Consider the following 27,422-nt stretch of genomic DNA (forward strand, 5'->3'; position numbering starts at 1 on the left):
TATATGACTATAGATAGCTTTAATTTTTTCTTCTACAAACTACCTGTTCATATCCTTTGATAATTTATCAATTGGGGAATGACTTGTATTTTTATAAATTTGACACAGGCCTCTATATATTTTAGAAATTAATCCTTTGTCAGGATATTAGCTGTAAAAATTGTTTCGCAGCTTTCTGTGTTCCTTGGTTGCATTGGTTTTATTTGTGTAAGACTTTTTAAATTTAAAGTAATCGAAATTATCCATTTTGCATTTTATAATGTTCTCTATCTCGTTTGGTCATAAGCTTTTCCCCTCTCCATAGATCTGACAGATAAACTATTCCTTGTTTTCCTAATTGGCTTATGGTATCACCCTTGATGTCTAAATCATTTATCATTTCTGAGGATATGATTCTGACATCCCTTCTATCCCCTACAGAGAAACATAATTTATTAGGGAAGATGTAGCACCCCCTACCACTGGAAAAAAGATAGATACTTGCATTTGATGAGAGGAGAGACCTAGTTCACACCATAGGCTGATTGTTTACTCCTCATCATTCCTCTAGGTTAATGCATGGAACCTGGAAACTGCAGAAGCCATTTTCCACATTGTGGGTGTTGCACGGGATCCTTGGCTTTGGGCCACAGTATTTCCTTCCAGCTCAGGGATTGTGACAGTATCTAAAGAAGGGCTTGTGAGTACCTGGGAAGCTCACACTGGAAAATCCAGGTCAAAGAATTACCTCTCCAGTATAAAGGAAGATACCTTGACTAGTGGGGTCTCGTTGCAGAAACAAGGACGGATTGTTGTTGGCTCCAAAAGTGGCTCTCTCTATTTGGTATGCATCTTCAGTAACTATTACCGTTAGCTCACGCATAAAAGTGAGTGCACTGACTAGTTACTAGAATGATAAGCTATATATATCTTATACGGGCTATTTCATATGAATGAAAGGACAGTGAGAATAAAGATTTGGGCTTGAGTCCTGGTTTCCTCAAAATGCCTTTGTAATTGTGAATGAGTCATTTCACCTCCAGACTTGTTTCTTCATATATAAAATGAAAAGGTTGGACTAAATGGTTTCTTAGTCTCCTTCAATCTCTGATAGTTATACTTTAGTCTCTAAGGTCCCTCCTACCTATGTTCTGATGTTTCTTTTCTCCCTGACATTTTGTATTTTAAGGTCCCCTGCTCCGATAATTCTAAGTCCTCAGATCTCTCTCAGTTCTGAAATTTTAAGGTCCAAGTAATTCCCAATTCTGACAAGCTATGATCATTTTTCTCCTGCACAGGACTGTTAGGAGGATCAAATAGGAAAAATGGATTTGAAAGTGCTTTGTAAATATGAATCATTATTCTCCTCCAATATAAAAGCAATCCATTTCTATGAAAAATAAAAGGAGAGGAAAAAGGCATTATAGACCTACTGACATATTAAGAAATCATAATAAAGTAAGTCCATGTCTATATCACTTTCCTCACAATACTGTGAGAGAGATGATTAAATATTTCCATTTTAGAAATGAAAAAACTGAGGATTGAAGAGTTAAAAGATCTTGTCAAAGGTCTTATTTATAGTAGACCTAAGATCTGAACAGGTCTCCAAACTCCAAAACCAATATTTTTTCTATTCTATAAGATTCCAGAGAAAATAAAGAGGTCATTGTTTCTAACCACATAACCAGTTAAGGAAATTTCTTTATAACATTCTTGACTGGAGGTCAATTAGCCTTTGCTTGAACACCTCTGTGACAAGAAGTTTACTGCCTTATAGGGTGGCTGGTTTGGCTACTTAGACAACTTTTTTTTTTTGCAAGGCAATTGGGTTAAGTGATTTGCCCAAGGTCATAGGGCTAGGCAATTATTAAGTGTTTGAGGCCTGATTTGAACTCAGGTCCTCCTGACTCCAGGGCAAGTTCTCTATCCACTGTGCCACCTAGTCACCCCTTTAAGACAGCTTTGATAGAAAGTTCTTTAAACTGAGCTAAAATCTGTCTCCTTATAATTATCACATGTAATAAAAAGATATTATGGTTGAAAAGGATTTCAGAGACCATCTAATACAACCCTGTCTGAAGCAAGAATACACACCTCCATAATCCCCATGAGAGGTGTTCATTCAACTCTGCTTAAATACTTCTGGTGATGGGGCACTTACTACCTGGAGGCAGTATGATATAGTGGATTGATTGACCTCAATCCATCACAATTGATCCTTGATTGATTCCCTCAGTTACAGCATCATATTGAATTAAAGTAAGTTGAGTGAAATTCAAGGACCAGCATCAACATCCCTGAGCTCTGAAATTGTACACAGCTTTCTGCTCTGAGACTGGTCAAAAGATGAACTGGCTTTTTATTTTTTATCAGAACCAGATCTATGTTTATAATAAATGTTTACTGAATAAAAACAGTGTCTAGCACACTGAGAGCAGCTAATGCCCAAAGGTCCTAAGAACAGTTTGCTTTCTCTCAACCCAGGGGGAGGATTTTCCCTTTTATCACACCATGGTCCAGACTTGAAGGTGACAACCATCTCCCTCTATAATTTTCAATTTAATATAGAAGTGATTATTCAGGCTTCCCTTAGAAGAGACAGGGCTAAGAGGAATATGGTAGAGGAGAGGACTCTATATCTTCCAATTTTCTTTCTAGGCATGAGGTAAGTCCTAGGAACCAGTGAAGAATATTTAACAATGGGGGATGGGGAGAAGATAGGGATACAACCTCTAATTGAGATGTCTATGGTGGGAAGGGTCTTTACTCTTTTATTGCACAGGAAATTCCCTACAGTGGATCTTCTGGGAATTTAAATTAAAATTTTGCTACACATCTCCCCTTTCCTTCTCCCAAAACAGATTTCTCTTCAGGGAAGCAGCCTGCTGGAAAAAGTTCCCTCTGCTGTGCAGCTTCTGGTAGTTTCAGAAGATGAATCTCTTCTTGCCGCAGGTAAAGGATGATTCTCTCTTTCCTGAAAATGATGCTATCTTTCTCTCCTCTGAGTTCTGTGTCTCTCTCCATATATACATACATATATACATTCACATAGTATTTTATCATTTACAAAGTAAATTCTCATCCATTATCTCCTTTGCTCCTCACAACAGCCTTATTTGTTTTTTTTACAGAAGATAACAAACAACTTTTATTATATAACATTGAAATGTTTTTACACAGACAAAACCAATGAAGCTAAATTTTTTTTAAATTTTTTAGCTTTTGCAAGGCAATGGGGTTAAGTGGCTTGCCCAAGACAACACAGCTAGGTAATTATTAAGTGTCTGAGGCTGGATTTGAACTCAGGTACTCCTGACTCCAGGGTCGGTGCTCTATCCACTGTGCCACCTAGCCACCCCCAATGAAGCTAAAATTAGCAAGGAAATGGAACTGGAAAAATTTTGCAATAAATTTCTCTAATGAAGGTTTGATCGCCAAAGTTATTTAAGAAACTTATGTAGATAAATATGTTACAGTCATTCACTAATACTCAAATAGTCTAAGGGAATGAAGAAGCAGTTCTCAAAGAAAAAAATCCAAGTGATAGGGAAAAAGTGCTTCAAATCACTTTCTTCCCACTTAATATTTTCCCTCAATTACATGCAAAGAGAGTTTTCAACATTCACTTTCCTAAGATTTTAAGTTCCAAATTTTTCCTCCTTTCCCCTTCTTAAAACAGACAGCAGTCTGATGTTATATATGTACAGTCATTAATATTTTCACGTTATGTTTTGAAAAAAGAATGAGAACAAAAGAAGAAAACCATGAGAAAGAAAAGCAACAAAAAGAAAGGGAAAATAGTATGCTTCATTCTGGAAAGTCTATGATTTTTTTCTCTTGATGTGGATGGCATCCTCCACCATGAGTCTCCTGTAACTATTCTAGATCACTCTTTAAAAAAGGAATGAAAAATTAAACAATTCTGAGATTCTACCTCTTAACCTTCAGATTCCAAAAACCTCTTAAACTTAGGATTCCAAAAGGAGAGAGAAGTAAAAAATGATAATTGTTTGACACTGGGCACTGTTGATGGAGCTGTGAATTGGTTTTGCCATTTTTGAAAGCAATCTGGAAGTGTGGCCAAAAGAAAATCTCTAAACTGTGAATATTTTTTTGATGTAGTGATACAACAACTCAAAAAAAAGATCAGAGAAAGAGGATAAGGATGACCAATATCCTCAAAAACATTAATAGTATCTGTTTTTGTGGTGCTAAAGACTAGTGTCTAAAATGATCTTCATTCATTGAGAAATTGCTGAACAAAGTATAGTTTTATACTGGATTGATGTTCCTTATCAATGGTGAAAGAGACAGTTTTCACAGAAACCTGAGATGACTTGCATGGACTGATAAAGCACAAAGTGAGCAGATTTTTTAAAAAACAAAAACAGATTTGAAAGATTTAAGAATGTGGTTGGGGTTTTTTTTGGCAAGGCAATGAGGTTAAATGACTTACCCCAGGTCACACTGATAGGTAATTAGTAAGTGTCTGAGGTCACATTTGAACTCCGGACCTCCTGATTCCAGGGCCAAACAACAGCCTTATTTGAAATATAGGAAAGTATTATTACTTCCCTTTTACAAGTGAGGAAATTGAGACTCAGGGAGGGGGAAATGAACTGTTCAGATTTGAATAGTTTAGAGATGGATGACTTGGGTTTAGAACCTAGATCTTCTGGTAAATCCATAGCCATTTTGTACAGTTTCAAATAGAAATTGTAACTTTAAACTAGAGCTCTCAAAAGCTTGCCTTGGACTGGGAATCAGATGAAATTTTCAGCTTTGAAAGAAGGGGGAAGAAATGGGATGACCTATTTCTAGAGGATGTTTGATTCTAACCTAAAGTTATAATCATTCAAGGTCTGCAAAAGGACCTCCAAGAGCCTGTGAAATGCAGCATTCAAGAACTAAACACTTGACTGAAGGACTTCCTGCACTATTTTAGGTTTTTGCAAAGCAAATGGGGTTAAGTGGCTTGCCCAAGGCCACACAGCTAGGTAATTATTAAGTGTCTGAGACCAGATTTGAACCCAGGTACTCCTGACCCCAAGGCCGGTGCTTTATCCACTACGTCACCTAGCCGCCCCTCTTGCACTCTTTTAATGACAGTGGTTCTTCAGAAATCAGTCTGTTTTAAGCAGGGGGAGTAAGGGTGGTAGAATCTGAGAAATCTTGGGAATATCCCATATTTATCTATGAAGAGTGGGGCTGTCTAGTGATGAATTTTTTCAAATGTTCATGGACAAAAAGTATAGAATGAATTTTTATAGTTCCATATAAGATTGCATTGCAAATTCTAGGTGCCACAATGAAATTTCTAGGTATTTCATATAACCTGGCTCCTAGGATTCACAGATTCTTTAAACATTCCATAAAATGTCATTTGGAGGGAATAAAATCTTTAAATAGCACAAAAAAGTTGTAAGGGAGTTGGATTAAAAATGTTTGCTCCCATTTTATTGATTTTGTATTTGTTTCTATTGACAATTTTTATTTTAATTTAACTCCACAAATAATAGCTCATATGTATATACAGTTTTAAAGTACAAGCATCATCAGAGTATTTGAACACTCAAGGTACAAAATACTTCAAGAATACGTTCAATAGTTTTGGATTTATGATCTCATTGATATGGTTTTTCTTTCCAATGGTTCAGATCACAAAGCATCCAAGCCTTCTCATCCCTAGCAGCTCTTGTTCAAGTTCTCTGGTAAATTTTCTAATAGGGACTAAATCTCCTTGAATCTTTCACCCTTGGTCTTAACTCTCAGTTTTGGGGTCATTCATAGCAAGTATCCTGGTTCCGCTACTTTAGGATTTTAGTTGATTTAGTCAAGGAACTACTTGACCTCTGTGAAATCAGTGAATTGGACTGGATGACAAAGTAATTCCTTCAGGGGCAGCTAGGTGGTGCAGTAGAATTCTGAGAGCCTAGACTCAGGAAGACTAATCTTTGTGAGTTTCAAGTCTTTTGTTAAAAATTTTATTTATTTAAAGCAATGAGGTTAAGAGTGACTTGCTCAAGGTCACACAGTTAGGCAATTATTAAGTGTCTGAGGCTGGATTTGAACTTAGGTTCTCTTGACTCTTGGCTCTGTCCACTGCACCACCCATCTAGCTGCCCCTGTGAGTTCAAATATGACCTCAGACACTTATCATCTGTGTGACCCTGGGTGAGTCATTTTACCCATCTGGAAAAGGAGTTGGAGAATGAAGTGACAAACTACTCCAGTATTTTTGCTAAGAAAATCCTAAATGGGGTCGTGGAGTCTGACAAGACAAAACAACGCAACAACAATAAAAAGTTCCTTCAAACTCTTGGTCTGTAATTGTATGAGTTGAATTGTTCAACATGATAGACCATCAGGTACTTGAAGAAAGTGATCATGACACAGGAGGGAGGAAGAAGAGAGCTGAAGGATTCCATATTTTGCTATTTCCAAAACGTTCCTAAACCCCTAAAATTCTACAATAGTCTTTCCTTCACACATTAACACTCACTTGAGTTCAGTCTTTTCGAAATGGAAGAGGAAGAACTTTAATGATAATCATTTGATTGGCTTCTAAGAGGGCACTTAGTGTCTGTGGGCTCTGTAGGGAAAGTACCTCTGCCACAGTCATAAATAGTATCCATTAGCATACTCTTCACATAATAGCTACCTAATAATTAAATAATTATTTGTTGAATTGAATTGAATTTGCTAAATTGAAAGGGAGTGAGTGGATCTGGAAAGCTATTTAGCAGCTCACAAAGCACAAAGGAGTTTCATGTAAAACGTGGAAATTGGAGCTGCAATTCTCCAACTCCTTTACAGACTCAAAATTTAGAGGTAAAAAGGATCCCAGAAATCATCTGCCCAACATTTTCATCTTACAAGTGAGATTGAGGTCCAGAGGGGATAAAGACTTGCCTAGAATCACACAGCTAAGAGTAACTGAGCTGAAAATCAAACTTAGATCTCTGTGTTCAATTTCAATGGACCTCAACTTCTGTTACTAACTAGCCCCCTTTTTTTCTAAGTGATGAAACGAAAACTCAACATAGTTAAAGATCATAGAGCAAGTCATTAAAAGAAAAGCTAATGGTATGTATGGGACATTGTGAATAGTCCTTAATTTTTCAGATTGTCAGTCAACCAACAATTATTAAGCCCTTACTATATGCTAGGTATTGTACTAAGCTCTGAGGGTACAAAAGAACGGCAAACAAGATGGTTCCTGAATTCAAGGAGCTCACAAGGAGGGAACATGCACACATATGTATGTAGACATGATATATGTACAGTGTAAATGAGGCAATCTCAAAGAAAAGTTTCTAGCAGTGGGCAGGACTAGAAAAGTCTTCCTGTGGATGGTGGGCTTTGAATTGAGTCTTGAAGGAAGCCAAGGAAGTCAGAAGGTCCAGGTGAGGAGGACAACATTGGATCAAAGGATTTGAAGGGTTGTATGCAACATTAGTGCAGATGGATCATAATCTGTGGAGGGGAGAAAACTGTTAGCATACTAGATATTTAGAAGGTTTTTTTTTTTTTTTTTAGATTTTTGCAAGGCAAATGGGGGTTAAGTGGCTTGCCCAAGGCCCACACAGCTAGGTAACTGAGCGTCTGAGGCTGGATTTGAACTCAGGTACTCCTGACTCCAGGGCCAGTGCTCTATCCACTGTGCCACCTAGCCACCCCCAGAAGGGGTTTTAAATGACAAATAACTTTATATTTGATTCTGGTGGAAACAGGGGAGTCACCGAAGTTCTATGTTTATGGGTATGTGGGTGCGATCAGATTTGAGTTTTAGGAAAAACCTCTTTGATAGCTGAATGATGGAGCAGAGTGGGGAATATCTGAAATAAGGAGGTCAACCAGCAGATTATTGGAGTTCAGGCATGAGGTGATAAGGGATTGTATCAGGGTGGTGACTGTTTGAGTGTAGAAAAGGGGGACATTTAAGAGTGATACAGTAAAGGTAGAAATAAGACTTGATATCAGATTGAATATGATGGATAAATTAGAGAGGAGTTGAGGATAATCCCTGGGTTGTGGGTCCAGGTGCCTGGAAAAATGATATGGGAGTCTCTCCTCATTGTTGGAGATGAATGCCTTGTCTGCAAAAGGGGTATGGCAGAGTTGACCTAAATGTTCCTTTTAAATTGCCACAGCCTTGGTTGCAAAATTGAGTCCTTGAATTTTTGAAAAACTATATGAAATGCTCTTTCTTTTGGTTCATTTAGTTAATCCCTTCAATGGTGGGTCCAGAAGAAGCATCTCCAGATGGGCTGCTTCATCACCTGGGAATCCATCAGGCATGCCTCCTGGAATGCTCTCTGCACTCTGATACAGCTTAATAATGATGAGATTGCAGATCTTCAATTCTTTTTGCTGATGCTCAATTCTTCCTTTTCAGCAGTCTACTTTTTATTTTTTTTACATTTATCATTATGTTTGACTTGATTACCAATTTTATTTTAGAGTTTCTCATTCTCTACTGTAACCTTCATGTTGAAAATATGATTCAAGTGAGTTCTTGGAAGACACTCTCTTTCCTTCTCATCTTCAGCTTTGTATTTCTCAATTTGCTGGATCATATGCTTAATGTTTCTTTACTCAGATGAATTTTACATTGGTGATATTGATCTTATTCTCCTTGCTTGTGATCCTATCCACCGTAGATACTTTGAAGATGCCATTTTCTTCAATATCCAAGATTAGTTCATTCTGAGGAACATCCTGGGCTCAGGGGGAATTCCTATGAGCTCAAACACACCAAACAAATTTATCCTTAGTTATTGCTCTCTCTCCTTTGTAAAGCTGAATAAGCACACTGGGCTGAATGACTGAGCATAGGTAGTTAAAGTTTGGGTTTGCTCGATAAAGGGATAGTGGTATTATGTTTGATATTAACTCTGCCAGAGTTTCAATATCAAGAGTAGGTAAAGTGACATCCAAAAGCAGCAAGTCTTGAATAATCTCAGATTTTTCTCCAGACAAGATGGCAGCCTGAACAGTCGCACCAACCCATAAACAACAGCCTCAATAGGATTGACATTTTTTTTAAATCTCAGAGCCCAATAAATATTTAATTTTTTTCCAATTACATGCAAAAATTTTTTTAACATTCATGTTAAAATTTTTAAAAGTTCCAAATTATCTCCTTTTTCCCCTCCCCAGCCCCTTCATTGAGAAGGTAGGCAATTTGATATAGGTTATACATGTGAAGTCATGCAAAATATATTTTCATATTGGTCATGTTCTAAAAGAAAACACAGACCCCCCCCCATACCCCTAAAATTTAAAAAGCTAAAAAAATTGCTTTAAACTACATTCAGACTCCATCAGTTCTTTCTTTGGAGAGGAATAGCATTGAGTCCTTTGGAATTATCTTAGATCATTGTGTTGCTGAGAATAGCTAAGTCATGTACTGTTGATCAACATACAATATTGCTATTTCTGTGTACAATGTTCTCCTGTTTCTGCTCCCTTTATTTTGTATTAGTTCATGTAAGTCTTTCTAGGTTTTTTTTTTAGGTTTTTGCAAGGCAATGGGGTTAAGTGACTTGCCCAAGGCCATATAGCTAGGTAATTATTAAGTGTCTGAGGTTGAATTTGAACTCAGGTCTGCCCGACTCCAGGGCCTTTGCTCTATCCACTGTTGCCACCTAGCTGCCCTTTCTAGGTTTTTCTAAAGCATTCTGTTCATCACATTTTTAAGCACATCAACATTCCATTGCAATCATACATTGTCTTTTGTACTTCAAAATGATATCACTATGTTGGGGTCATTATACAGTATGTTTGACTGTGGCTGATCCGATCAGTATGACTTCAGAAGACTCTTCCATAGGTCAGGCATAAATAGTTCACATGAACATTTAGAGTGAAGATGTTTTTAAATTTGTGCATCTCACATTTCTTTTGAAAATCTGCTTTTCTTTTAAAGCAACAACTCCTTCTTTGATGCAAGTATACAACATTGTATCTTCTATGTAGGCAATCAGTTCCAAAGTTCTTTAAAGAGACCTTGAGAGTGTCCTCATACTGCTTCTTCTGACCTCCATGTGAACACTTGACTTGTGTGAATTCTCCATAAAGTATCTTTTAGGCAAATGTACATTTGGCATTGGAACAATGTGGTCAGTCCATCAGAGTTATACTCTCTGCAGCAGAGTTGGAATATTTTAATGATTTAGCTTGAGAAAGGACCTCAGAGTCCAGTACCCTATCTTGCCAAGCAATCTTTAGAATCTGCCTAAGACAATTCAAATGGAATAGACTCAGTTTTCGGGCATATCTTGGTATACTGTATAGGCTTCACAAGTATACAATAATGAGATTGACAAAATGGGTCAGTAGACCTTAAGTTTGGTAGGCAACCTAATACCCCTTCTCTCCCACACTTTCTTTTGGAGCCGCCTAAACATTGAGCTAGTTCTGGCAATGTGTGAATCAACCTCACTATCAATTGTACATCCCTGGAAAGTATACTACCAAGATAAGTGAACTTGTCCACAGTATTCAAAACTTCTTTGGTTTCTGTAACTGATGATTCCATGTATGGATATTGTAGTGCTGGCTAATGGAGAACCTGTGTTTTCTTGGAGATGCTGCGTCAAAATTAGGACAAACAGAATTAATCCACACTTTGTTACATCTGAGCCTCAGAAGCCAAAATCAGATGCTTGCAATCATCTGCAAACAAAAAGTCAGGCACCTACTGTCCCTCCACTTTAGTCTCATTTGCCTCAATCACCAAGATAGCCTGAGGATCTTATCCTCACAATTTTTTTCTTCTTTTTTGGAAGTGGTCATTCTTGGCCTATTTGCCTTATCTCTCACTTATCTAACCTAATGATTGAATGGGCATTGGCTCAAACTTTGACTTGGAAAGACCTAACTTTAAAAAATCCAAGGTCTCCCACTGCATCCAGGGTCATCTCTAGTCCTTTTTTAAAAATTTTATTTAAGGCAATGGGATTAAGTGACTTGTCCAAGGTCACACAGCTAGGCAATTATTAAGTGTCTAAGGTCAAATTTGAACTCAGGTCCTCCTGACTCCAGGTTCAGCACTCTTATCTACTGTGCCACCTAGCTGCCCCTTCTCCAGTCCTTCTGATCCATATCTGGCCACTGGACCTAGATGGTTCCAGAGGAGAATGTGAGGATGGTGACTTTGCACATCACCCCCTAACTTAACTCCAACTCATTTGTCATGGCATCATCTCCCTGATGTTACAGTCTTCTTCCAGAGCAAAGGACAAACAACAACACAAGTCTTTTCAAGTTAAATAATTTACCTAGTGAAGTATCTGACCTTGATGCCATTTTTTTCCTCATCGAAGGTGTCTGACAACATTGATAAAACTTCACGCTAAAAAGCATGGGAGCAAGTACACAGCCCTGCTTCACTCCATTGATCACTGGGAAAGTGTAAAAATATCATCCACAATCCAGAATCTGTTCAAGCATGCCATCATGAATTTGGCATGCAGTTCTGAGGAGCCTTTCTGAGAAACCACATTTTGCCATGATCTTTCACAAGCTAACATGACTGACAGTATCAAAGCTTTGGTCAAATCAGAGAACATGTACAGACCTCTGTTCTGCTCTTGGCATTTCTCCTGGAGCTGCTGGGCAGAAAACACCATACTGACCATTCCTCAGCCTTTTCTAAAGTCACACTGGCTAGAGTAGATAACCATCTTCCAGGTGAAGGATTAAGCTATTAAGGAAAACACTTGGCAAGAATCTTGCCAGCAAATGACTAAGAGATATTCCCCACTCTGATTGTCAAAGGACAAACCATTTCTTTTACTTTTATAGAGATGGATAATGCAAGCATCCTTGAACTCCTGTTCCCTTTGTCATATGATTTGAAAAATTTCAGTCAGCTTTTGTATGATCAGTAGACTCCCTGCCTTGTAAATCTCAGTTGGAATAGATTGAGTACCTGGCACTTTGCCTTACAGAGAAGCCTAAGGCATTCAAAACCTCTAGTTGGAAATTCTACCTAGAGAGGAATTGATTTCAACTTGAAGTGTACAGTCAATGGCTTCAGCAATGGTTAATGATGGTCTATTGAAAACATTAAGGAAGTGTTCAGCCCATCTCTCCAGCATCATGTTCTTAGCACTAATCAATGTAACTCCAATAGTGCTGAATAGTTGAGATGTACCACAGGGCATTGGTCCATAAATAGTCTTCAGGGTATCATAAAAGCACTTTGAATTGTTACTCTCATCATAAAACTGACTTTTTATTTTCTATCTTACAGAGGCAAGAATCCTGTATCTCTCTAAGCTTCAGAGGCACTCTATCTATCTATCTATCTATCTATCTATCTATCTATTTGTTTTTGCAAATCAATGGGTATCTATTTATTAGTTTTTGTAAAGCAATGGGGTTAAATGACATGCCCAAGGTCACCCAGCTAAGTAATTATTAAGTGTCTGAGGCTAGATTTGAACTCAGGTCCTCCTGACTCCAGGGCCGGTACTCTATCCACTGTGCCACCTAGCTGTCCTTGGCACTTTACTTTTTTTAAAATAGTATTTCATTTTTTCCAATTATGTAAAGATAATTTTAAACATTGATTAAAAATTGACTTTTAAATTTTTCTTTCTCTTTTCCTTTCCCTAAAATTAATTTAAGTAAAGAGAATACTGTCTCTTTACTTTGGATAGAATTAAACACTTCCTTCTTAGAGACAGAAACTATTGTGGTGGTAAAAATCTTGTGGAGTTTGCATCTTTCATTTAGTAACTTTTAAATTTCTCCATCATTTCTTCAAACCATTTCTGATATTTGTGAATGTTTTGGCCCAGATGATTAAATGCTGTGCTGTACATCAAAATCTCTAAAAGCTGCCCACTTCTTTTCTCTTCCACTGTCAGCAAGTTTCCACTGTTAGTTTTCTATCCAAGTTAGCAACATATTCTTCATATATTTGGAATTCCCTCTCCCATCCATGCTTAAAGGCCCAGGTCAAATATCAACCCCCTCCACGAAGCCTTCCATAATTTCCTCCAGCATCTCAGATGAAACATATCATGAAGTGGTTGAAAGACCTATGCCTATGCCTCTTCACATGGAGAAGTATGACATGTGGATTCATAGGACTTAGCACTGGAAAAGAAATAAGAGATCTTTAATTCTAGTTCAATCTTTTGATTTTATAGATAGGGAAATGAAGACTCACAGGCATTAAATAATTTGTTTTAGGTCACGCAGATAGAAGAGGCAAAATCAGGATTCAAGTACAAGTCTTCTGAATCCTAATTCTATTCCCTATCCATCACCCCAGAGAATGTTATCACAATTCTCTCAGTCTGATATTCAAGACCTCCATAGTAGATTTTGCCACACCTTTCCAAATTTATCTTGCAATATGGGGTGGCTAGGTGGCACAGTGGATAGAGCACCGGCCCTGGAGTCAGGAGTACCTGAGTTCAAATCCAGCCTCAGACACTTAATAATTACCCTGCTGTGTGGCCTTGGGCAAGCAAGCCACTTAACCCCATTTGCCTTGCAAAAAAACATAAAAAAAATTTATCTTGCAATGTTCCCCATCAGTTCTTTTACATTTTATCCCAGTGAATTCTTGCTTTTTCTTAGTGTTATGAAAGGGTTTCTTTCTCTAGGCTTTTGCTTGCACTGTTTTCTTTGCCTTGAATTCCTTCTCCTTATCTATATTTAAATGGAACCTTCTCCAGAAAGACTTCTCTAGCTGGCCTGTCAAAAGTGTTCCTTTTCTGAATTCCCATAGGACTTTATATTATATTCCTCTGCTAAAGTGTGAGTGACCTTGGGGAAATGGGCTATGTTTTCTCTTTTTTTATTTAGGTTTTTTTGCAAGGCAAATGGGGTTAAGTGGCTTGCCCAAGGCCACACAGCAGGGTAATTATTAAGTGTCTGAGGCTGGATTTGAACTCAGGTACTCCTGACTCCAGGGCCGGTGCTCTATCCACTGAGCCACCTAGCCACCCCATATGTTTTATCTTTATCTTCTATTGATTACTCTCTGTCCACCATAGCCTCTAGACAAATCTTGTGCAGAGCAGATTCTTTTTAAAACTGTATTTTTTTCAGTCAATAAAAATCTGCCTTTTCTCCTTTTTCTACCCCCCTTCTCAACTGAGAACAAAAGAAAAACAAATTCCCTGTCACAAACATTTATAGCCCAGTGATGAAGAGATAGATCATGGACAAGGTGCTGAGGAACATAAACATTCAAGGATCACAAGTCTGCAAGTTTATAACTCACAGACCTGGAAGTGGGCAGCTCTCGTGTTCTTCAGTCCTATGAGCTAACACAGGCAGTGGTATGCACAGGGGAATATATAAGCACTTTCTTAGAGAGTGCAGACTGCTAAATGTCTGCCCTCATATCTGATGGTTATTGCTGGGCAGATTCACAGGGACCAAATGAGGGGGGGGGGGCCTCAATGACCTCAATCATCAGGTAGCTAGGATTCCAATTCCCTGTATATAGATTACAAAGACATTGTGATTAAGAAAGTTTGTAACCTTGCACACCTGGGTTAATTGAAGTTTGCTTACATAATATGATTGGTAGAGCCTGGCATTACTTGCCTAAATAAAATTGACTAAATCAAGTATTAGGTAGATAGGAACTTCCCAGTACATAGATGGGTTGGTCAATGATCAAATATGGAGTCAACTTCTGTCTTCTCGGGCCTAGCAACAGGCCAGTCCTCGTATGAACAAAAAAATTTCTCATTGGCCATGAAAAACACTACAGTTATATATATCAAAATGCACATATCTATATATCAAGTTATATGTACATTTTGTTATTATTGTTCAGTTGTGTCCAACTCTTCATGATGCCATTTGGGGTTTTCTTGATAAACATAGTAGAGTGGTTTGTCATTTATTTCTCCAGCTCATTTTACAGATGAAGAACTGAGGCAAATAAAGTTAGGTGACTTACCTAGGGACACACAGCTATTAAGTATCTCAGTCTGTATTTGAACTCTTCCTGATTCCTAGTCCAGTGCTCTGTCCACTGTACCACCTAACTGCCCCGATATATGTATATATTTACATGTATTTATTTATATATATACATATGTATGTCTCATTTTGAGCTCTGAATCTTTTATTTCTCTATTAGGAGGTGGGCAGCATGTTTTTATCATTAGTCTTCAGGAATCATAGACATTGCACTGATCAAAACTCTGTCTTTCAAGGCTTTTTTTGTCTTTGCAGTCTCCTGGCTCTGTTCACTTCACTCTGCATCAGTTCATACAAGTCTTTTCAGGTTTCTCTTAAACCATTCCCTTCCTCATTTCTTAAGTATAATGGTATTCTGTTACATTTAAAATTGTAAACTTGTTCAATCATTCCCAAATTGTTAGACACCCCTCCCAGTTTCCACTTTGCTACCTGAAAAAGATCTACAAATCTATTTGTACATGCTTATAGTTTATTTTGTTTAGGACTAATTTCTCCCTTAATCTTCCTTCCCTATAAATTCTTCCTTCTCTCCCCCCCCATTCCCTGTTGAATTAAAGGTATTTCTGTATCAAACTCTATGTGTGTGTATTCCCTCCTTTGATCAAATGAGATATTTGTAAAACACACTAGACACATAGTAGACACTACATAAATGCTAGCTATTATTATTATTATTATTTTATCATTATTACTTTAACCAGTATAAAAATGATGTAAGAATATCATTTGTGCCAGCTACTTTCTCTACCTTTCTTCCTTGAGTGCTCCAAATATGTGATAATTTCCTCTAATCATCATTTCCCTATATCTTCCATACCCTACTCCCTCTTCCCCTCCCTTTTCGTTCTTCTTTTAAGATTATTAAGACATAATAGAATCATTCACAGGTCTTCCATTATTTAATTAGAATTCATCTTTGACCCCTGATGATGATAGAGTTCAGAGGGGACACATGCATCATGTATCTTCATTAGAATGTCAGTAGTTTATCCTTGTTTAGCTCAGTATCATTGTTTATTTGAGTTTACCTTTTTTATAGTTTTTTTTTTTAGATTTTTCAAGGCAATGGGGTTAAGTGGCTTGCCCAAGGCCACACAGCTAGGTAATTACTAAGTGTCTGAGGTCGGATTTGAACCCATGTACTCCTGACTCCAAGGCCGGTGCTCTATCCACTGTGCCACCTATCTGCCCCTTTTATGTTTTTCTTTACTCCTGTTTTTGAACTTCAGTTTCTACAAATCTTTGGATTTTCATCAGGAGAGCTGAAAAATTCTCTACTTCTTTAAAGAATTATAGTCAGTGAAGATGGGTTGTTATTGACTTTAGCCCTCTATCTAGTCTTCTGGAATATCATATTCTCAACTCTTTGCATCATGGGGGCTGACAAGTTGTATGTGATCTGATTGTGGCTTCTTTATACATGAATTTTCTTTTTTTGCCTGCTTGTTTGACTTGGAAGCTCTGGATTTTGGCTATGATGGATGAAGGAAATTTCATTTTGAGATTTTTTTCGGGGGTAACTCTTGGGTTCTTTCTTGTTCCACATTGTTTTCTGGCTCTAAGAGATCTGGGAAGTATTCTTTTTAAGATTTCTTGAAGTAAGATGTCTAGAGCTCTAATTTTGGTCATGATTTTCAAAGAGCTAATTGATTCTTAATTTTTTCCCCTTGATCTATTTTCTAAGTTAGTTATTTTTATTATGAGATAACTTGAATTTTCTTCTTTTCCCCCCAATATATCCTATTGTCTTATAGAGTTATTGACTTCTATTTGGACCATTCAAATTTTTAGGGACTTTTTTGTTTGGCAAGGTTTTGTGTCTCTTAAGTCAAGCTATAAACTCCCTTTTCAATTCTTTCTTTCAAACCTCCCATTTCTTTTCCAATTTTTTTTCTAGAGCTCTCATTTCATTATAAAAAACTTTTTAAATTCTTAAAAAAACAACTCCAGCTTCATTTTCTGCAATTCTAGTTGAATTTGCATCTAACTTGATTTACTTGGAAAGCTTTGCCTTTAGTCATTCCTTTCTTCTCAGTTTGTGTCTTAAATGTCTTTGTCACCACAATAATTTTTTTATGTTGGAATACTTTTTTATTTTCTCATTCTTTCAGCCTACTTCTTGACTTTGAACTTGATTTTGGGGCCAGGCTCTACACACTTCTGAAGGCAATATCTAGGCTAGTCCTATTGCTGCTTTCTTAGAGATATTTTCTAGGATCTCAGGGACCTGCAAGTTTTCAGTGCTCCTAAAGTAGTCTGATTCCAAACAAGGTCTGATAATTTTCTCCAAGTATGAGCTCTCCAAGTGCCTGACCTAGGTTTGGGTATAAGCAATAGCTGAGTGCTAGTAGACTCAGTTATCTGGGAGACTGTTGATTCAGGAGACAGAATTGCAAACCTCTGTTTGATCTGGGATTTCTACCTAGTTATTCACCTGCGGACTTCAGACTGGGTTAGAATTTGGAAATAAGATCCTGCTCTGTTCTGGAAGTCAGAATCATTCTGCTTCAGCAGGCTTCTGAACTTGTTCCTCTCTTGTGACACTGGCCAAGGCCTTACAACTACTATTTACTCAGGATATCACCTCTGAGCGCAGGCCTCTTCTTCTTTCTAACCTGGATCTAGTTCTCAGAATAGGGTAGTGGGTAACAAACCTTTAAGTTGGCACCTTTTCCTGCAACTACATGAGATCATAGTGCCCAGTATGGGTCTGGTTCTTTTTGTCTATGGATACAACTTCTCTCTGCCTTGAAGTACAGGTGGCTCTTGGCCAGACCCATCTCCAATATTCACATTCTTCTCTGACTCTCTCTATATGCTAACCTGAGCTAGAAAAATGATTCACTATTATTTTTTTCTAGGATTTTCCCAGCAGGATTTCCCCCTTTCCCCCCTTCTTTCCTTTTTTTCTTTCTATCTTTTTAAAAGCATTTTGACTTTCTTTCTTTCTTTCTTTCTTTCTTTCTTTCTTTCTTTCTTTCTTTCTTTCTTTCTTTCTTTCTTTCTTTCTTTCTTTCATTTTTAGGTTTTTGCAAGGCAAATGAGGTTAAGTGGCTTGCCCAAGGCCACACAGTTAGGTAATTATTAAATGTCTGAGGTTGGATTTGAACTCAGGTGCTGCTGACTCCAGGTCCAGTGCTCTGTTCACTGCAAGACCTAGCTGCCCCTGATATTATTTATTTTTAACATTCTTTTCTTTTTAAATTTTGAGTTCCTAATTCTCTCCCTCCTTCCCATTCCCTCTCACACTCACTGAAAGGCAAGCAATGTGATATCAATTATACATGTGACATAATGTAAAACATATTTTCATATTAGTCATATTTCAAAAAAGCAAGTAAAATAAAACAAAGAATTATATTTTAATTTGCATTCATAGTTCATCACTTCTCTCTCTGGAGGTGGAAATCATTTTTTTAAAACCATGAATCCTTTGGAATTGTCTTGGATCATTGTATTGTTCAGCATAGCTAAGTTTTTCATTGTTGATCATCATTACAGTACTGCTGTCACTGTGTACAATGATCTCTGGATTCTTCTCACTTTATTTTGTATCAGTTCATATAGGCCTTACCATGTTTTTCTGAAATAGCCTATCATTTCCCATAATACAAGAGAACTCCATCACAATACTATGTCATAACTTGTCAACTGATAAGGATCACCTCAATTTCCAATTCTTTGTCACCACAAAAAGCTGCTATAAACTTTTTTTATACATATAGGTCCTTTTCCTTTTGTTTTGATCTCTTTGGGATATAGACTTTGTAGTGGTATTTCTGGGTCAAAGGGTATGTCCACTGGGCATAGTTCCAAATTACCTTACCACCAGTTCACTACTTGATCAGCAGTTCATTAATATATCTGGTACATTTTCTATTGGGAGGATTTTTGTTGGTATTCACTCTTACTTCTTTCTCCTACTTTTATTACCTTAGCGCTGCCCTCCCATAACAGTTCTTAATAAGCATTTAATGAGATCATATTTGTAAAGCACTTTGCCAACTTTAAAATTCAACATAAATATTATTATTATCTACTGAGTTGACCTGTTGGATTATTATTATTTTAGGTTTTGGAAAACATGTTCGAGTATTTTTGGCAGATTCAAAGGGATTTCACAGATTCATGGCCACAGATCTTGAACATGAGAACATAGTGGAAGCAGCTGTTATTGGTCCTGATAACAATGTGATTGTCACTGCCTCTCTTGATGCATTCATCCAGGTAAGAAGCAAGAATGCTTGATACTCCAGGCTGACTGGCTTCTGAAGGACCACAGCCCAAGGACATGGTGGGGCAGTTATAAATGGCCCTGGTGCCTTCATTTGAGTTTTTATAGAATCTTAGAACCTTAGAGGTTATCTTTTCCAATTTCCTCATTTTACCATTAGAAAGATGAGTCCTTGGAAGAATTCCTCATAACAAGCCCATATCAAAGCCTAGGACCCATCTCCTGGCTCTCAGGCTGATCTTTCTTTCTCTATGTTAAAAAAAATAATGGAACCACTATCATCCAATAACCACCCAGAGATCTTGCAGTTATTTTATAGTACTTTCAAGTTATGAATTGCTCTCCTCAAAAACACAGGAGGAGATAGGTAGAATCAGTATTATTTAATATCTATCTGAAGCTTTGAAGGAAAATTACTTATCCAAAGTCACACAACTAGCATCAGAGCTATTGAATTCAGGCCTTCTGACTCCAAATCCAGCCCTCTTTGCACAATACCATGCCGCTCCCTATCCTTAGCCTTCTCTATGCTGCACTGTATTAGATATGAACCCAGTTACCAGCTACCTTTCAAGAATCTTATTTGAGCTCAGGAAAGGGCTAGGGAATGATAAAGATAGGGATGGAGAAGGAGCTCTCAGGGTGGCTATCAGTGAGGACTTTAATCCAGTGGTGTTTGAGTAGGATCCAAAGCAGAGGTGCTACACATATGGTTGCATGAGGACCTTGGGTCTGAACCAAATTGCAATGTAATTGGGAAATAGTTAACAAAATTTAAAAATAAAATAAAACAAAAATAATTATGTGTTAATATGTGATTTTCTAAGTCAATATGTGCCCTGTGTATGTCTGAGTGGCCTTTTTTTTTTCTATTTGTTTGACATTATGGTCCAGAAAGTCAGGGCCAGGGAGAAAGGGCTGACTGTTGATGGCTCCCTGAGGAGAGTTCCTGGAGGAACTCAACCCAATGGTACATATCAACCTTTACATGTGCCTCCTTTTTGATGCTTTTCTCCTTCCTTTCATCTCTGACAAGAAGATTGTGCTTGACTGATCCCCTGGTCCAGGCTGGTAAATGCTTTTGTCCCAGTCCTGCTCCACTAACCCTCAGCCCCAAACTCGTCCCTGAGTTCCTTCTATACATACGAGTGAACAGCATTTTACTGAGTCAATATTTAACAGAATATTCTATTCTGCTTTCTTCCTCCTTTGATTCTTCTCAGGTGTGGAGCCTGTCAGAGCAGGGGACCCTTCTAGAAATTTTTGATGCCATGGAACCCCAGTGAATATTCTGGCCTGCTGTGGAAAACACTTTGGTTTCTGCCTCCAGGGATTCATCATCATTCAGAGTTTGGGATCTTGCTTATACCCGGAAACACAAACTTTCATCTCCTTTTTTGGACCGCACTGGCTGTGCTGCAGTGTCTCACAATGGAAACTATGTCTACTTCCCCAAAATAGGAGACAAAAACAAAATCACTGTCTGGGACTCTGTGGAAGGTTTGTCAAATGCCCTGTGAAAGTTTGACAGATAAACCACAAGATCATAGGATAAAAGATTTAAAACTCAAAGGGATTTTACAAGTCAAAAACCGAGAACTAGAGAGGCTAAGATTTGCTCAAGCTCACAGAGGTTAAAAGGTAATAGAAGCAGGATTTAAATTCAGGTCTTCTGACTCCAAATTTGCTACTCCATTATACTGCAACTATAAAATGCAAAATATCAAAACTGCAAGGACTCTTAGGACATAGAACATAACTCCATATCAGCTACAAACAATCTTAAAACATAGAGCATGGAATGTCAGAACTGGGAGGGCCCTTAGAACACTGAATGTCAAAGCTGGGAGGGTTCTAAGAACACAAGATGTCAGAGGTGGAGGGTCTTAGAGTCTAGACTATCAGAGCTGGGAGGGCCCTAAGAACCCAGGATGTAGAGCTGGGAGGGTCCTTAGAACACAGGAGGTCAGAGCTGGGGGGACCCTTAGAACACTGAATGTGAGAGCTGGGAGGATCTTTAGAACACAGGATGTCAGATCTGGGAGGGTCTTAGAATCTAGAATGTCAGAGTTTGGAGGGTCCTTAGAACACTTAATGTCAGAGCTGGGAGAGCCTTTAGAACAAAAGATGTCAGAGCTGTCTTAGAATCTAGAATATCAGGGCTGGGGAGGGTCCAGAATGTTAGGTTCTGGCAACTAAATGGTTGGCCCTGGGTCATATAAGCAAGTTCATAGCAGAGCCAGGACTAGATTTTGTCTTCTGATTATCAGTCTAATCTTCTTTCCATCAAACCATTTTACTTCTTATTTAAGTGGAAATCTAAACTGTTCTTAATGCAAAGATTATCTATTTCAGGGGAAGACCATGACATCTTAGAAGCTTCAAATGAAGTGCGGTGCTTGGAAGTTGCTGAGCAGATGAAGTTGCTCTTTGCCGGACTGATCTCAGGGACAGTACTGGTGTTTCCCCTGAACTCCAGGCAGGATGTCATGTGCATCCCACCCCCAGAAGCTAAGAAAGCGGTCAAATGCATGGCCCTGAGCAGAGGGGAGGAACGGCTGGTCATTGCATATGACAACATAGTGTTGGTAATGGACATTAGGCCAGAAGATCCCCACCCAGTCATTGATGGACCCACATACACATTTTATACTCAGCTTCCTGCCACCATATCAAGCATAGCTGCTCTCACCAACTACCGGGTAGTCTATGGCATGACCAATGGAGAAGTGTTTATTTATGAATGTGCTAAGTCCAAAGTGTCCCCGCTAGAGGCCCCCCAGGGCCGGGTTACTTGTTTAGAAGTCAGCCACAAGGAGCAATGGGCAGTGAGCAGTTCTGAGGAGGCTCTGCTGTACCTCTGGGACCTGGAGCTCTGCAAGTGGAAGCATATGCTGTCCTTTGAGGTAGGCCTGAATCCTTAAATAAAGACAATGAATTCCATCAGTAGGCATGTTTTTGAAATGTTAGTAACCACGATGCAAGTAGTAATGAGAGCAGCAGATCATATTTCTGGATTGCCTTATTTTTCACAGCACTTTCACCAAAACCCTCACAAAAATAGTAGGGTGAATGCTATTTCCCCTGCTACATAGATAAGAGGTTAAATGACTTACAAACATTGACTTGCTGAAACAATGAGACTGTTGCCACTACTTACTGTTAGGTTTGCCAACTTTTTGTGACCCAGTTTGGGGTTTTCTTGGCAGAGAGACTGGCATATTAGTTTCTCTTTTTATATTTGGGGAAACTGAGGCAAACAGGGTGAAGTGACTTGCCCAGGGTCACCCAGCTCAGCGTCTTGAAGTTAGCTCTGAACTCAGAAGGGGAGGGTCCTTCCTGTGGTCCCAGCGCTCTCTGCACTCCAGTGCCACCCAGTACCCTGGGGAGAGGGTCTCAGAATCACAGAGTCTTCGGGCTGAGAGGGAGCTTAAGAAGCATCTGGCCCACCCTGTCCTCTTTTCTTCAAGGGCCCCTGTAGGCTTGCCTTTCTCTGTGATCCTTTCAGGGAATCTGTATTCATGCTGCATTCCCTAAATAGAAAGGCTCTGCTTAGTGTTTGTCTTGATGTCTCCAGACACTGGGGTGGTGCTTTGCACATGGTAAATACTTTGTAGTTTTTTAATTTTAATTGAACTGATCAAAGATCCTCTCTAAAACCCAAACAAGGGTAATTATCAGCCAGTCTTTTTTTTTTCTTTAAAGATACCTTTTGAAAGTTATTACACTACAGCCTGAGGCAGTCCATTCCACTTTTGCATAGCTGTATGTATTAGAAAGTTTTCCCTACATCAACTCTGTCTGCCTCCATAATTTCTTCCCATGGCTCCTAGTTTTGCCATCTGCATCCAAAAGAGCAAGTTTATTGACTCTTCCATAACAAAACCCTTGAAGACAGTTACCATGTCCCTATTATATTTTCTCTCTCTTCATTATCTTGGCTGATCTTCTCTGATGTTTTCCAACTTATCAATGTGCTCTCTGTGTTGTTCACCCAGAAATGAATAACAATACTTCAGATGTAATTTGTCTAGGATATAGGACAGCAAGACTACTAATTCCCTTTTTCTGAAAACTATTTTTCTTTTTAATATTGCCTAAGGCATGATTATTTCTTTTTGACAATCATATCATACTGTTGACTCATGAATTTGTGGCCTATTAAGACTACCAAATCTTTTTCAGATTAACTTCTATTTAGCTAAATATACCAATCTTATACTTTTGAAATTGATTTTTATGTTTAACATATATATATCTTTATTAAATTTCATCTTATTGTATTTGGATTAATATTGGAGCACATTGGAAATCTTTTTGGATTCTAATTCTACCATTCAGTGCGTTAGCTATATTAACTTTTGTGTTATCTGCAAATTTATTTTTTTATTTTTTTATCTTTTTTTTTTTTTTTGCAAGTCAAATGGGGTTAAGTGCCTTGCCCCAGGCCACACAGCTAGGTAATTATTAAGTGTCTGAGGCCAGATTTGAACTCAAGTACTCTTGACTCTAGGGCCAGTGCTCTATCCACTGCGCCACCTAGCCAGCCACCCCTATCTGCAAATTTAATAAGCATCATTTATACCTTTGTCCAGGTCACTGATAAAAAGAAAATAACACAGAACCAAGCATGGACTCTTGGAACAATGCACCAGAGACTTCCTTTCAATCAGTTACCATTGATTGTGATAACACTTAAAAATTATCAAATCCTTAATGATTTCTTGGGTCTGACTATTCAACCAGTTCTGAATAATAACTGTAGTATTACATATCCCACATCTCTCCACTCTTTTTTCTTTTTTTCTTAGGCTTTTTTTTGGGCAAGGTAATGGGGTTAAGTGGCTTGCCCAAGGCCACACAGCTAGGTAATTATTAAGTGTCTGAGGTCAGATTTGAACCCAGGTACTCCTGACTCCAGGGCTGGTGCTCTATCTACTGTGCCACCTAGCTGCCCCTCTCCACTCTTTTTTCAAAGGCACCATAAGAGATTTTTGTCAAATGCTTTATTAAAATCTTGATAAACTATATTTATAGCACTTTTTTTTGATCTAAACTTTAGTTATCCTGTCAAAATTAGAAATGAGATTAGTCTGGTATAACCTGTTCTTGATGAGTCATTCTAATGCTTTGGGATTACTCCTTCTATCTAATAATATATTTTGACAGGAATTAAGCTCACTGGGCCATAGTTTTCAGATTTCATTCTTTTCCCATTTATGGAAATTGAGATAACATTTTTTTTCTTTACCAGTCAGTGTGGCACATCTTTCAGACTTTCAAAGATTACAAACAGTGATTCAGACATAATATATGCCAGTTCTTTCAGTACCTTGAAACACAATTAATCTGAACATGGTGACTTGAAGTCTTTAAGTTAGCTAGGTGCTCTTTTACTTTCATTACTTATGTTGGCTTTCAACTCTGTACCAGTCTACTCTGACCCAAGCACACCTGAAAGTATAGGGAGGGTCAAAAAAAGTACCTATTGCTAACCTATGACACACTCATGATCATCATTGCTCTTTGTGCTTATGATTGTGAGCAGGTTCCAGCATGTCCTGGTCCATAAGACTTATCTCTAAGACAAAAACATAGGGGAACCAGAGAAAACAGCCAAAGTTGTTTTACCATACAGAAAATTGAGTTATTGCTCTCCTCTCTCCTTTAAAGGTAATCAGATCCATTATTAACAATTTTGGTATCCAGAGAAATGAAAATGCATCCTTCAATCATTTTTAAAGGCAAAGAAGGCTAGAGTTCACCTAGGGTTGAGTCATCAGAAATAGAGGTATAAGGAAGTTCATAAGGACTGAAAGTGATAATTTTCTTTTGTTAGAGGATTGTAATTTCCATCAAAGATTTCTAAATTTTGGTTCCCTGGGCCAAAGCCCTGCTCCTCTTACTCATTACGACTCATTCAGTATTGCAACAGCGGTATGCTGGGCCAGCCTAGGTCAACCATCCCAGAAGTTTTGGCTCCATTTTGTAGTTTTTGGACAGGAGAGAGGTAGGTGCTCATCAGGGCTTTTGTCAGCAAATGCAGTTTTCTGGATGCTAAGTCTCAATTGCCTTGCCTCCCTGATTGTGGTAATAATCAATAAGTGACTCAGGTTTAGAGTAATTATATTATAGTAATGCTGATGTTGTTTGTCCTTTGTTCTTTAAGAAGACTCTGACATCAGGGAGATAATGCCATGATGGGCAAGTAAGTTGGATTTAAGTGAGGGGTGCTTCACTTTCTCCTCTGGAGTCATCTGAGTCTAGTGGACAAATATGGATCAGGACAACTGGGGATGGCCATGGATGCATGGAAGACTTTGGCTTTTTAAAGCTGTCTTTCCCAGGTCACAGTTTGAATGAAGCAATGCCCAGTCTGTCATTGTAGTGAACTTATGGTATAACATACATATGTGTGTGTGTGTGTATGTGTTTTAAATATATATATGGAAAAAACCTTTAAGAAGAAAGAGGGGTTCTCCTAATCTGTCACCTAAGTTTACTGGCTTGAAAAATTGCTTTTTACTTAACACAAAATGTCCCTGAGTCTCTTAAACATCTCGTAGTCTATGTCAATGATTATTTAAGTAATGACTGCTATTTTGGGTGGAGGGGCTCTATAGTGCATATAGTTCTGAGCCTGGAGGAAGGCTCATCTTCCTGAGTTCAAATCTGGCTCAGGCACTATCTATATGATGCTGAGCAAGTCACTTAACCCTATTTGCCTTAGTTTCCTCATCTGTGAAATGAGTGAGAGAAGGAAAGCAAACTCTCCAGTACTTCTGCCAAGAAGGTCCCCAAGGTGGTCCTAAAATATTGGGCATGGGCTGGGAGGTGGTGCAGTGGAAGAGCACTGTCCCTGCAGTCAGGAGGACCTGAATTCAAATCCGACCTCAGACACTTGATACTAGCTGTGAGACCTTCGGCAAATCACTTAACCTCATTGCCTTGCCTGTCCCCCCTCCCCAACTGAACAACACCATGCTGCATCTACCAGGTGCTCTGATATTCCACAGACAGAAGGGTCTCTTCCCTGGAGAGGCAACATGGTCAATGGAAGGTACAATGGAAGCCTTTTTTTTTTTTTTTTTTTTTTTTTTTTTTTTTAGTTTTTGCAAGGCAATGGGGCAATGGGGTTAAGTGGCTTGCCCAAGGCCACACAGCTGGGTAATTATTAAATGTCTGAGGTCAAATTTGAACTCAGGTACTCCTGACTCCAGGGCCAGTGCTGTATCCACTGCACCACCTAGCCGCCCCCCTTCACCACCTAGCCGCTCCCCAGTGGAGGTCTCGATTAAAATTCTAATTTCACCACATATTCAATCTTTAAAAAGTCACCCGACCTTTCTGTGACTCAATTTATTTATTTGTAAAATGGGAAATAATATCGATATAATTTCTGGATTGTTGCGAGAAAAGTTTTTGTTAACCAAAAAATGCTGTTATAAATAGGAACTTTTCTTCTTCTCAGTGGAACTGAGTGCTCCATCCCAAACTTTGCCAGGGCTGTGCCACTGTTTAAATGTTTCAGGGTTGGATTTCTAGCCATTATTTTCATTTTGTTTTTTTAAGGCATAATTTGATTTTAAGGCATAATCAAAATCAAAATCTCCTTGTTCATTTTTACCAGAGTGCCTTCTACCAAGGAATTCAATGTGTCTGTTTCTCCAAAGATGATAAGTATGTGTACAGTGGGTTAAAGGATCAGTCCATTCTAGTCTGGCATGTTTCTGATGGTGAGTTATATCACATCTTTTATATTAAAAATTATATATATATATTTCTTTTATACTACACTTATTTCCAAACATAGCCCTTTCCCTCCCCTTTGCCCTCTGCAGAAAATCTTCCTTCCTAAAAATAGATTAAAAAAGGAAAAAAGTTCAGCAAAACCACTGGACACATCAAGGAAATCTATCATACATGCAATATTTCATACCCATAATTCCCCTACCTCTCCAACAGGAAGAAGTTTAAATTTCTCATCCCTTTTCCAGGAATAAGTTTGATCATTATAGTCATAAAGCCTTCAGTTTAATTTTACTTAGTGTTTCCACTGTTGTAGTCATTATATATTGTTTTCCTGATTCTATTACTTTGCATCATTATGTGAATGTCTTCCCATATTTCTCATGTTCATTGTTTCATCTGGGGCAACAATATTCCATTGTATTTATGTATCACCAATTTGTTTAGCTATTTCCTAGTTAATGGACACCAATTTTATTTCCAGTTCTTT

The 27,422-nt window shown here is 38.2% G+C and overlaps 1 protein-coding gene across 1 annotated transcript in view; it reads left to right on the top strand.

Moving 5' to 3' along the window:
* Window positions 1–27,422, top strand: part of LOC141499533 (NACHT domain- and WD repeat-containing protein 1-like) — an 80,535-nt gene that overhangs the window by 40,791 nt on the left and 12,322 nt on the right. The window contains 6 exon segments of the mRNA XM_074202216.1: window positions 551–823; window positions 2,844–2,934; window positions 19,022–19,176; window positions 20,407–20,683; window positions 21,539–22,089; window positions 26,814–26,919. Coding sequence (XP_074058317.1) covers window positions 551–823; window positions 2,844–2,934; window positions 19,022–19,176; window positions 20,407–20,683; window positions 21,539–22,089; window positions 26,814–26,919 — 1,453 coding nt within the window.

The sequence above is a fragment of the Macrotis lagotis genome, chromosome X, assembly GCF_037893015.1.
Source record: "Macrotis lagotis isolate mMagLag1 chromosome X, bilby.v1.9.chrom.fasta, whole genome shotgun sequence".
Classification (NCBI taxonomy): Eukaryota; Metazoa; Chordata; class Mammalia; order Peramelemorphia; family Peramelidae; genus Macrotis; species Macrotis lagotis.